This window comes from Melanerpes formicivorus, unplaced genomic scaffold, assembly GCF_026170545.1.
Source record: "Melanerpes formicivorus ecotype bairdi unplaced genomic scaffold, bMelFor1.0.p_v2 SCAF_12, whole genome shotgun sequence".
NCBI classification, from domain to species: Eukaryota; Metazoa; Chordata; class Aves; order Piciformes; family Picidae; genus Melanerpes; species Melanerpes formicivorus.
Window position 1 is genome coordinate 11,141,910 of NW_027142364.1, and position 10,752 is coordinate 11,152,661.

The following is a 10,752-nucleotide window of genomic DNA, read 5'->3' on the forward strand; positions in this document are numbered from 1 at the left end:
GTGTGTGAACTTAAATACTTTTGCTTTTGAGACTTCAGAAACAGCTTTAGAGGCTTGATTTAATTTCCTCTGAAACTAGATACACAGCTCCCATTTATTTCAGCAGACAAAGGGTGTAGTCTCCTTTTTTCCACAACTGTAGAACAACCCAAATCAAACCAGCTGATGTATTTAATATGATGCATCTGCACAGGCTGAAGAGCAGAATTTCCATGATGGCTTTCATGCCCTAAGCCAACCAATTAGTTGGATTCAAAATCTCACCTATGAACATCCCACTCCTGCCACTATGGCAACATAAACCCAGACAGCACTCCCACATTGCTTCCTGCATTATGTATGTAAGGTCTGTCAGATACAAGGACTAGGATTTTCAGCACTGTTTCTACCTATTCCTTATCCCTTGAGGTATACATACCTCATTAGTGTTCTCCCTGGCATGAGATGCCTTGCCTTCATCTGAAATCTGAGTGTTTGTGAAAGTGGGGGCTATTTCCCACCTGGTTTAAGTTGTCCTTTATGTTTCTTAAGCCTGACTTTGATAGAAAGCTTTGAACTGCCACAAGCTGCCCCCCGCTGGTGGACATTATGCTAGGTCTCTGAAGCTAAGGCTCACAGCACTTTTGGTGTTACTGCATTATATTGGGTAACTACCCATCTGCAGCTCCTATTGATTGTAATTGCTCTCTGGGAGCAGAGGGATAAGGGAGAATAAAGTGGAGACTATTACCATAGTGAGATAAGTGTACTCTGAAGCAGTGCCCAGGTTCAGCATCTTTTTCTGCTCTGTGTTCATTCCCATTAGCATGCAATAGAAGATGTGATAGTTTCTTTCCTCTGGAGCCTAAAAGAAACAGGGCAATGGACAGCCTTGTCAGCATAAGGTTGTGAGACTTGAGCAGGCAGAACGTAGAGCTGCTGGCACCCTCACCTGCCGGCAGACACGGGACTTCTCCAGAAGAAACTGTTCTATCCGGGCTCCTTCGATCACCCCGCTGTGGTTGAAGTGGATGTCGATGTACTTCCCGAAGCGGCTGGAATTGTCATTTCGAATTGTCTTGGCATTGCCAAAAGCTGATGGGCGAGGGACAGAGAGAGTATCTGGGTTATTGCAGTTAATGAACATCAAGTCTATTTTTCAATGGCCTTCTTTTTTGCTACTAGTATTTCACACGTTGTGCTCCAAATGACAGTGCTGAGAAGCACAAAAGAATGTCTGATCCCAGGCTGCCTCCTAAAGAGAGAGGCAGGCATAATGTGTATCCAGGTAATAGGGTCCTAGATGACATTCAAATGATCCAATCATGGCCTATATCTGGCCAGCCAAGAGACCTCCAGAAGGACTTACTGGGAAAACATCTGATCCCTCCACTGAGAAAAGATGGGTATCTACAGGCAGCTCCCCTGAAGATACATCCATGCTTGGCCAGTCAGTTTGCCACTATCTAGAGCAAATGCTAAACCAGGGGTCCTTGGCAATGACTCTTGTGCTCCAGATAGTTCTTGGTTACATAGTATAATGGCATCTCCTCCTACAGCATGGGAGGTGCTGTGGACTTCATGGGGACAGAGTAGAAAAGTATAGAAAACTATAATGTTGCAGCTATGCAAATGCAGTGGTTCAAAGATCTATTTTGTGGTACAAAATTCCTGAGATAAAGGTGGTAAATCAGGCCTGCTTGCTAAATAACCCACCTTCCAGAATGGGGTTGGCCTCTAGGATTTGCTGCTCTATCCAGGAATGCTGGCCACTGACAGCTGCCAAAAACTGTAGTATTAGCTTGGTGCTTTCAGTCTTCCCAGCTCCAGATTCTCCACTGCAGCAAGAAAAAAAGATCATTACAGGTTTCATTTCTTCTTTTTCAGCTAGAGCACCAAAATGGCAGACCAAGTTAAAAAAAATCCCCCTGATATTTCCCTGTGAATGGCAAATCAGGCTGTCTTTCAGGGATAGCTGAAGAATTTTAGTCTTTCATCATCTCATCTGCTAAAATTTGTGGTTTAGACTTAGAATGAGGACAAAATTCTTCCACTGATTTAAGCCAAGCAAATCCATGGAAGACATTCTGTAGAAGTGCTTTTCCTCTTTAATTTATTACCAGATTTTCAATGCTAGTCTGAACACATGAGATGAGTTGCTTCAGCTATAATCAAATATTATTGCAATGAGACTATCTGGTTCTTCTCACTGATGGTTAACAGACATTGAATACATGTTATGTGTATAGCTTCCTGCCATCTCCAGGTTAGCAGAGATTGTTTCTCTCTAGGAAACCTCTAATGATACATAAGTATCATGTCCCCAAGGTAAAAGATAGCATTTCACAGCTTCATATTTTGTTTGCATATGTAGTGAGCATGTGCAAAATATGTCCCCATAAAGATTCTGGGAGAAAACAATGGACTTCAGAAATCCCTTGCCTATGTTTTACCCTTTGCAGCCCTAACTGAAAAGGAAGTGGCATGTCCTTCCTGTTGTTTCTAGTCTTTACTATGCCCCCCTGTGTCTACAAAGGTGCCCTAGAAACATGGCAGACTTGGTTGCTGCTACTTAGCCTCTCTGAGTCCCAGTCACCTGATCACACAGCACTGGTCTTTCTTATTCCTCTTCATATTGAAATAACAGTTGTCTGCAATGGCGAAGACATGAGGTGGTAGCTCTCCAATCCTCCTGTTACAGTACAGTCTGATCTGATCAACTGTGTAGAGGGGCAGCAGCTGGTATGGATTCACTGCTACCAAGATTGATCCTGTGTAAGTCTGCAAAACAGTTATGAATGTTACCTCTAGCAGCAAACCTACAAACAAGAATACAACCAAAGCCACTCGTGTAAATCTGAATCAAGGCAGGAGGTAAGCCTGGGAGATCCATAGCAACATAGGTAAGGCTGAGAGCCTGGATCCTCACTGTAAGTTGACATTAAATATCCCAGGATATGGAGGTTTTTTTTCAAAAGAAAGAATGCTAGGTATAATCTCCTTGCAAAATTGCAGCTCAGTTCACTAGCTGAAGCTAAAGCATGAGAAACTCCAAACTGACCTGGCATTTTTGTGTGTTACCTCAAGCTTTTCCACAGTGTTTTCTTAAGCTGCTTTTGTTTCTAGCACAGATGCAGCTGAACTTTGCTAATGGGTAGTTATGGCTGTATTATTCATACAGTCATTTAATAACATTTGTTAGCAACCACGCCATCAAATGAAGGAAACTGCTGACAGCTGCAGATATGCAAGGCGACAATATCATTCAAGAACTTCTACATAAGGCAACTGTAGACTGCCAGAGTCTAATATAGCAGATCTTAGTAGTTACAACTGCAGCATCTATAAAATCAGTGCTTGTTTACACTAAACATCCCCATGTCTGTGTGGCAAGGGGCAGCTCCTCTCCTAAACTGTACAAAACACAGGAGGCAAAGCATAGAGAAACTTTAATATTATTATCATGTTACAGACTGGAACTAAGACATTAAATATGCCAAATTGCTCAGTCGTAGATAAAATCTGTAATGGACAAGAAATGAAACCAGGTACCCTAAATATCCAGACATATTCTTTATCTATTTAATTACATCAACTAAACATTGACTTAGATGAGGACACTCCAAATCATGTCACTGTGTATTAGTTAGACTGATCCTGTGTCACAGCTGCAGGTAATAGCAGCACTAAGCTGTAACATGGGCTGGATTTAGCTACCTGTCAGCCAATGGTGGAAATGATCACTCCATGAGAAAGTAAGCAGGGTCATTGCCTGTGTGTGTTTCCATGAATTTAGGGAATGCTGAGAGCTCTCTGCCTCACAGCTGAAATAATTGAATGAAAGAAGAGGAAAAACTTTGGCACCCTCAGTCAGTAAAGGATGCAGAGGTCCCCATGTGTGAAAGGCTTGCAGGCTGCTCACGTCACTCTGCTAAATGTGTAGTAGAGGTCCTTCCTGCAAGTACTATGCCTGGTGGCCTTGGCACTCACATAGATTTTGTGCTCCTGGTGGCGGATGAGGAGGTTGTGCACCATGCCTGCTTCATTGAGATCCCCGAGGCGGATCATGTCTTCCACCCCTTGGACTGAGGAGGGGTGCATCAGGCGCACCATGTGCATGTTCCGAGCTGTGATCCAGTGCTCCTGAAACAGACAAGGCATCAGCTTTAATGTGTTATGCTGTTGCATAGAGACAAACAAAGAAGAGGCATGTCAGACTGGAGCAAGGTTCAGGATCATCCATGCTCAAACCAGCATTTTCTAGCAAAGAGTTGACTAAACTACAGAGATTAACTGGTTTGCTGCTCCCCAGGACCAGATAATTTGAAACAGTGAATGAAGCTGGGTTGTGGACATCATCAAATTTAGGATTCTTCAGGGAGCAGCTTTGTCAGGCCATCACAATCACAACATTGTGGGGTGAAACCCCAACTGACTTTAACGGAATCATGATTTCACCTAAGACTCCATAAAATTTAGCCATTGTAGCCTGTCCATGTATTTATTTTTTTGAAACTGCATAGATATAACCTTTAGCTCAGGAAGCTCTAAATGTTCATAGTGTTGGGACCCAGGCATACTAGGCTGTCGCACTATACTTGCCTTATTTTCATATTCTTTCTTTCAGCGTATCCTAGCAGACATTATCAAAACCAGACCATTGGCTAGATAAAGCCATGGTCTGACCCAGCAGGGCCATACTTTTGTACTTTGTACTTCTAAATTTTATGCTCATCGTTTACAGAAAGTTGTAGCACAGCCCACCTTGCCTTCATCATCCACCAGCAAGATCCGTCCTGAGTCAGAGTCCTTTACAACTGCCCCAATAGGGACATTAAATTCACTGTATGGTTGAGTGTCCAGCCACACATGATCACCCTGGGGAGAAGAAAAGCTGTGATCAAGTACATGACATACTTGATGCCATGTAGCTCACAGGCATGTAACTCTTGCTCTTAATTGTTTAGTGATTTGGTTTCTTTAGCAGTGTTAAACTGGTTATGTTCTTATTGCTCACAGGCAGTACAATCAAACAGTTACAGCATCAGGACCTCTGAGTTCCAGTCCCAGGTACTCAGCTGACCTGGAACATGACTTTGGACCAGTCATCAAGCCCAGCTGTCTCACAGGACAAAATGAGGCAACACCCTTCAAAAGAAACAGTGATTTTTCAGCTCCTCTACATCCCAGAGATTGGCAGGTGGCACAGTAAATGCTGGTAAAGTGCCTTGTCAGCCCCACATTACCTATGGTATTCTTTCAGAAGAGAGGCTTGAAAACAGACATTACCAGGAAAGAGAAACCCAAACAGGTGTACAGACTAGGTGCTTGAAAATATAGAGGGCTCTGCTACAAGAGTTTATAGATATATATTCTTTGTTCTGTAGCTGAAATCACATACAAATGTGAGTGCATCCATGATGTCTCTTGGAAAAGAAACCAAAACCAAAACAACAACAAAATCATTTGTTACTCAGCCCTGCCCCTCTCTTCACATTTGCAGAAGTGTGGCAACATCCTGCCTCTCTGCAGAGCAAACAAGCAAAAACGTGCTCTGGTGTCACTGGAGGAAGGTGTGAGCTATAGCTGCCCTTTCCTAGGAATAAGCAGCATCTTGGTTCATTTGGGTGTGAGTTATAGCTGCCTTTTCCTAGGAATAAGCAGCATCTTGGTGTCACTTGCATCGCTGTCCTGCTTATACTCCTGAACTCCAGTCCCTCAGGGATACCTTCTCTTGCCCCAGGCACTAATACAGAAAGCATACTGAGGGAAAACTTAACAAAACTGTAGGTCAGATCTTCAGTGGGTAGTTCATACTTAGGCCTGCTGAGGAACCAGCTTTCTATCCAAGTGTCTTGTCACGTACAGCTTTTGTTACACAATGTAGCATTTACTGTCAGGGTCCCAAAAATTTTACTCAACAAATAGGTTTTTTCCTTTAACAATATTTTATGGGCTTATGTCTCAAATCAAGCAGCTGTAGTGTAAAGCATTTATAAACACTGCACAAGGTTTTGAAAGATGTTACAAACCAATAGCTCTCATTTTCATTGACTTAAACTCCAGAGGTAATTTGGTTAGTTTCAGTGCCACACCTTGTGACAGAGGTCACCAGCTCAGCATGAGCACAGTCAAGCTAGGCAAGCCACCTCTGCATCTCTACTTTAGATTGATAATATTTTATACCTTGCTGATACTGGGTTATTGCTACTTTTTTTCAGCTATACCTGATGTTAAGGTAATTTTCTCCTCTTTGAGCCTCAGGCTAGTCAGTAAATTGCAGTAGCAGAGGACTTACCTTTCTGAAAACCACCATTGTTTCAGCTCACTGTATGTAACCTGCAGTGCCAAGAAGAATGTAACATTAGACCAGAAAAGGGCTCAGGCTTGATCAGAATAGACAGTGGGGTAGAGATGTTTCCTTGTAAATATAAGAGCAAAATGCCTTACAATAATTATGTTTACAGATTTCATTAAAGCAAAAGAGATCATAATAAGCTACACCCAATGCAGAAACAATTAAACCAAAAGTAAAGATCTGCAACACTTGGGTGGTGGTCTGCTCTGAGCTCTACCACATAACCCTGGAGATGTTTCCAACCCTGAAGAAGTCACTGTGCATGTTTTCATACCGAAGAGTTCCCTCATTCAAATGCTAGGCAAATTTATTGGCTGGACTTCCAAGTCTGGCCAAGGATGGGTCACGGTCAGCCACAGTGACCGACAACTGACAGACACTATTTCACCTGTGCCAGGAACCAGAATTCTGCTCAAGAGGGCAGAAATGTCTACCCAGAACAAAGAAGGAATGGTACATGCAAACGTGAAGCACAGCCATACCATCTCACATCAAAGCTGTAGTGAGTTCTGGATCAAGGCTGTGATAACTGCTGAGAAGGGATATATAATCTTGAGACGCTCAGTTTCAACACTTAAATAGTTATTCCCAGGTAAGTCATAAATGAACAACCCCCCACCTGCTCAAATGGCTGCTTTCTGACAATGCCTGGCTCTCTTGCTTTTCTGTTCAAAATAATGCAGCACCATAAACCAAACTGCACCCCACAGAATGGGAGATTACCTCTCTGGAAGATATCTTCAGTCTGGATTCTGGAGGTTAGCTCCCTCTTTTTCATAAGCATTGGAGTAAGAAGGAAAAGGAAGGTGAAACTGGCACTGGTGCCATTACGGGATCCCTCACCAAGTACCAGTTCTCTGCTGCACAAAGGAGGAAATGACTAGAGCACAGTTATTTATTACAGGACTTTGCTCCCAATTCAGCATATGGCATTTCCAAGTCAGTTGTTCCAGTAAGCAGGAAGGCTTATTCTTGCCTGGGTGAACCTTAAACTTCAATCTCTCCACTGTCCCTGAATCCTTCCAGATTTGCCTGGGAGAAGAGACCAACCCCCACCAGACTACAACCGCCTTTCAGGTAGCTGTAGAGAGCAATAAGGTCTCCCCCGAGCCTCCTCTTCTTCAGGCTAAATGAACTCAAAGCCAAACAAGCTTGCGATGTGTAGCTGAAATTGATACACTTACACACATGAAGAGACACAGCTTCCTGGGTTTGTTACCACTCATTTATCTCCCAACACTCTGCTCCTGTGTTCCAGTATCTGTGTATTAGCTCCCTATTTGCCCACTTGGCTCTTTCCAAATTAGGACATGGTCAAGAGCTTCACTCTTCCTGGTTGCTCCATGTGTTCTTTCAGTCCTTGAATACCCTGTTAAATTCCAGCACTAGAAACAAAAGCATAGTATACCTGTAGAAAGGCAGATACAGGGACAGATACAGACAATGGATCCAGGAGTCAGGCATGTTTCAGCCCTAATGATGAGTCCAAACAGTGAGGACAAGACTTCCTTGTACCTTAACCTCACCATATAGCCTTCCTCCAGGGCACTGTACACAACAGATGGTTTCCCTCACTATGCACCGGGCTGTATGCCCTTTGTAAGCCAGAAAATTAAGATGTGCAATAATTGTGATCATGTGCTAGTGTACCTAATATTTTAATATATATTTTCTTGTTTCCTATGTTCAATTGAGCTACACTGTAGGATGGGAAAGACAACGAAAAGCCTTCGTGTCAAATTCTTGGGGCTCCTGCTGTAGTTCCCTATCCAAATCAAAGGTAAACACTCAAGCATAGTAGTAAATAATTGGGAGTAATGTGTGTTTACTCACATCACCTATTTGTGTTTTAATGTTGGCTTCCCTAACTGAGGGGTTTGTTGAAGTTTTATAGCCGAAACGATGATACAAGTGCAGAAATAGGGCATGAAGACTTCTAGAATCACAGAATGGTTTAGGTTGGAAGGGACCTTAAAGATCATCTAGTTCCAACCCCCTGCCATAGTCAGGGACACTTCCTAGTACACCAGGTTGTTCAAGGCCCCATCCAAACTGGCTTTGTAAGTTTCCAGAGTTGGAGCCTCCACTTCTCAGCAACTTGTTCCAATCTCTTACCACCCTCATGATGAAGAATTTCCTCATAATTTCTAATTTAAAACCAGCATCTTCCATTTTGAAGCCATTACTCCTTATCCTGTCACTACATACTTTTGTCTCTTCCAACCTTAGTTATACAGTGATACTGTAAATAGTTTCTCTCCAGCTCTCTTGGAGGGTCCTTTCAAATACCAGAAAGCTGCTCTAAGGACTCCTTCTCTTCTCCAGGCTGAATAATCCCAACTTTCAGTCTGTCTTCATAAGAGAGGTGATCCAGCCCTCTGATCAGCTTCATGGCCTCCTCTGGACTTGCTCTAACAGTTCCATGTCCTTGTGTTGAGGGCTCCAGAACTGGATACAGTAGGTGTCAGGTGAGGTCTCACCAGAGCAGAGAGGCAGAATTCCCTACCTCAACCTGCTGACCACATTTCTTTCCATGCAGCCCAGGATTCTTTGACTTTCTGGTCTGCAATGGCACATTTCCAGCTCATTTTGAGTTTCTCACCAATCAGCACCCTCCAGTCCTCCTCATTTTCTATCCATTCTTCACCCAGCCTCTATTTGTGCTTAGGAGAGATATGTGCTTTTAGAGAGAGGCAGGAAACCACAGGGCAGAGAGAGGCGCTTTCATAAAGTTTCTGACTGTGCAAATCATTCTTACTCAAGGAATTTGCCTCAAAGTAGTTCTTTTAGCAGACTTCTTTCTGAAACAACAGTTTTTAGGAGTCTATATGCTCTATGTGAATAACAAAATTCCAGGCACTGATTTTGTTAGCTGAAGGTCAAATATTGGTAAATAAATCAAACTCCATATCTTTATACTACCAAAGCAAATATCTAAACCCAAAGTTTCCTGTGTAGTTAGACTGCAGGGAAAACAGTGCCATACATATTTCTTCAGCAAATAAAACATACCTGCTCAAATTCCAAATGAAGTATTTTGGGGCAGCAAATGTAATTCACAAAAAAGGTACATTTTTAACACTATGGTTAAAACCCAGTGGGGCTGCTATTTCAGAGAGTAGTATTTCTGTCCTAGTACAGGATATAAACTGTGTGAGACAGAAACAACTTGTGTAGTCTGAAAGAAAAGCACAACTCATTGTATGGCTGAAATACACTTTGGAAGAGAGGTAGGTTTTCCACAGTTAAGTCTAGACATACTCAAAAGCCAGAAAACATAAGCTGAAGGAGACTTGATACAACAAATGGTAGCAGCATAGGTGCTTTGTTAAGCACATGTACCTACTGAGAATGAGCAGGCAGCTTGCTAAAGGCTTCCTCAGAGAAGTGCCTGTGAGTGAACAGGAGGACTCAGGCTGGTGAAGGCACCAAGCTCTGTGAATGGGGAAGGACTTGTCAGGAGTGAGCAACTCTGTTTACTGCTGAAGACAGAGTTTGGTGAGGGGCTGTTCAGGGCACAGACACATTTGTAGTTGTAATTAGGGGTAATTTGTAGTGTAGTCTACACTGAGGAATAACACACTGAGCAGTGCAATGAATCAAAATTGGATAATTATTGGTGAATTTAACCCTACTGTTGTTCAGAGCAATAGGTTGGTATGGAGAGACGTGTTAACAAAACTGCCTCTTCCTGACAGCTTCCTAATTAAGAGATTGATGTCAGGATCAAAGGGTTTAATTTGCACATGGCACTACCTCTCATATTTCCTCTCCAGCTAAATCATAGTGGCCTTGTCATTTCTACATCACTGAGTCCTAGATGCCAGGCATAATTTTATGTTAAACTAGGGTGGTGTTTTTTGAGGTTTCTGAAGGGAGTTGGATTGCATATGATAATTTGCAATTTAAACTGTTCAGTCAAGAAGGCTTTCTGTCAACACTAACCTCTTTCCCTTCCACTAAGCAGATTTATTAGCTTTAAGTCACTGGTGTCTGTTAACGCTGCTGGGAACAGAGTAAACCAAATAAGAAGTACATACCGGTAAAGGATTTCCAAGTGCATCCCTTGGTTGTCTTGATCATTCTGTCCCTCAGGGAAAGGCTAATTTCATTCCAGCCAGTTCATGATATTGTACAGAGAGGCAGACTGGCAGAGCTCTGGGATCTGTCATTGTACACCTTCACACACGTCAAGTGGGCGCTGCTTACTCTGCTGGTTAGAAGGCAGGTCATTCTCCCCCGCTGTGCAATCCCATTATAGTCTGAATGTCGCTCCATCCTTCCTTTTGGGATGCAGCCAAGATGGTATTATGAGGGTATATTACAGGCCAGTGCGTGCCAGGCTCTGGCTCATGAGGGACAAAGATGTGCACACAAGCATACATGCTAGTGTGCACACACATTACCTGCAAAGC

The 10,752-nt window shown here is 42.9% G+C and overlaps 1 protein-coding gene across 2 annotated transcripts in view; it reads right to left on the reverse strand.

The window, feature by feature from the left end:
- The window catches only part of MYO7B (myosin VIIB), a 53,237-nt gene extending 42,732 nt beyond the window's left edge, over positions 1–10,505 (reverse strand). The window contains exons 1-9 of one of the 2 annotated variants that reach the window (XM_068145284.1): positions 10,378–10,505; positions 7,061–7,194; positions 6,278–6,318; positions 4,744–4,857; positions 3,970–4,122; positions 2,576–2,760; positions 1,696–1,817; positions 932–1,074; positions 731–844 (exon numbers count right to left, since the gene is read on the reverse strand). In XM_068145284.1, coding sequence (XP_068001385.1) covers positions 731–844; positions 932–1,074; positions 1,696–1,817; positions 2,576–2,760; positions 3,970–4,122; positions 4,744–4,857; positions 6,278–6,295 — 849 coding nt within the window. In that variant the 5' untranslated portion in view covers positions 6,296–6,318; positions 7,061–7,194; positions 10,378–10,505. Of the gene's footprint in view, positions 1–730; positions 845–931; positions 1,075–1,695; positions 1,818–2,575; positions 2,761–3,969; positions 4,123–4,743; positions 4,858–6,277; positions 6,319–7,060; positions 7,382–10,377 lie in introns of those variants that run through there. The other variant, XM_068145285.1, reaches the window with a different exon arrangement.
- Positions 10,506–10,752: the final 247 nt, after the last annotated feature.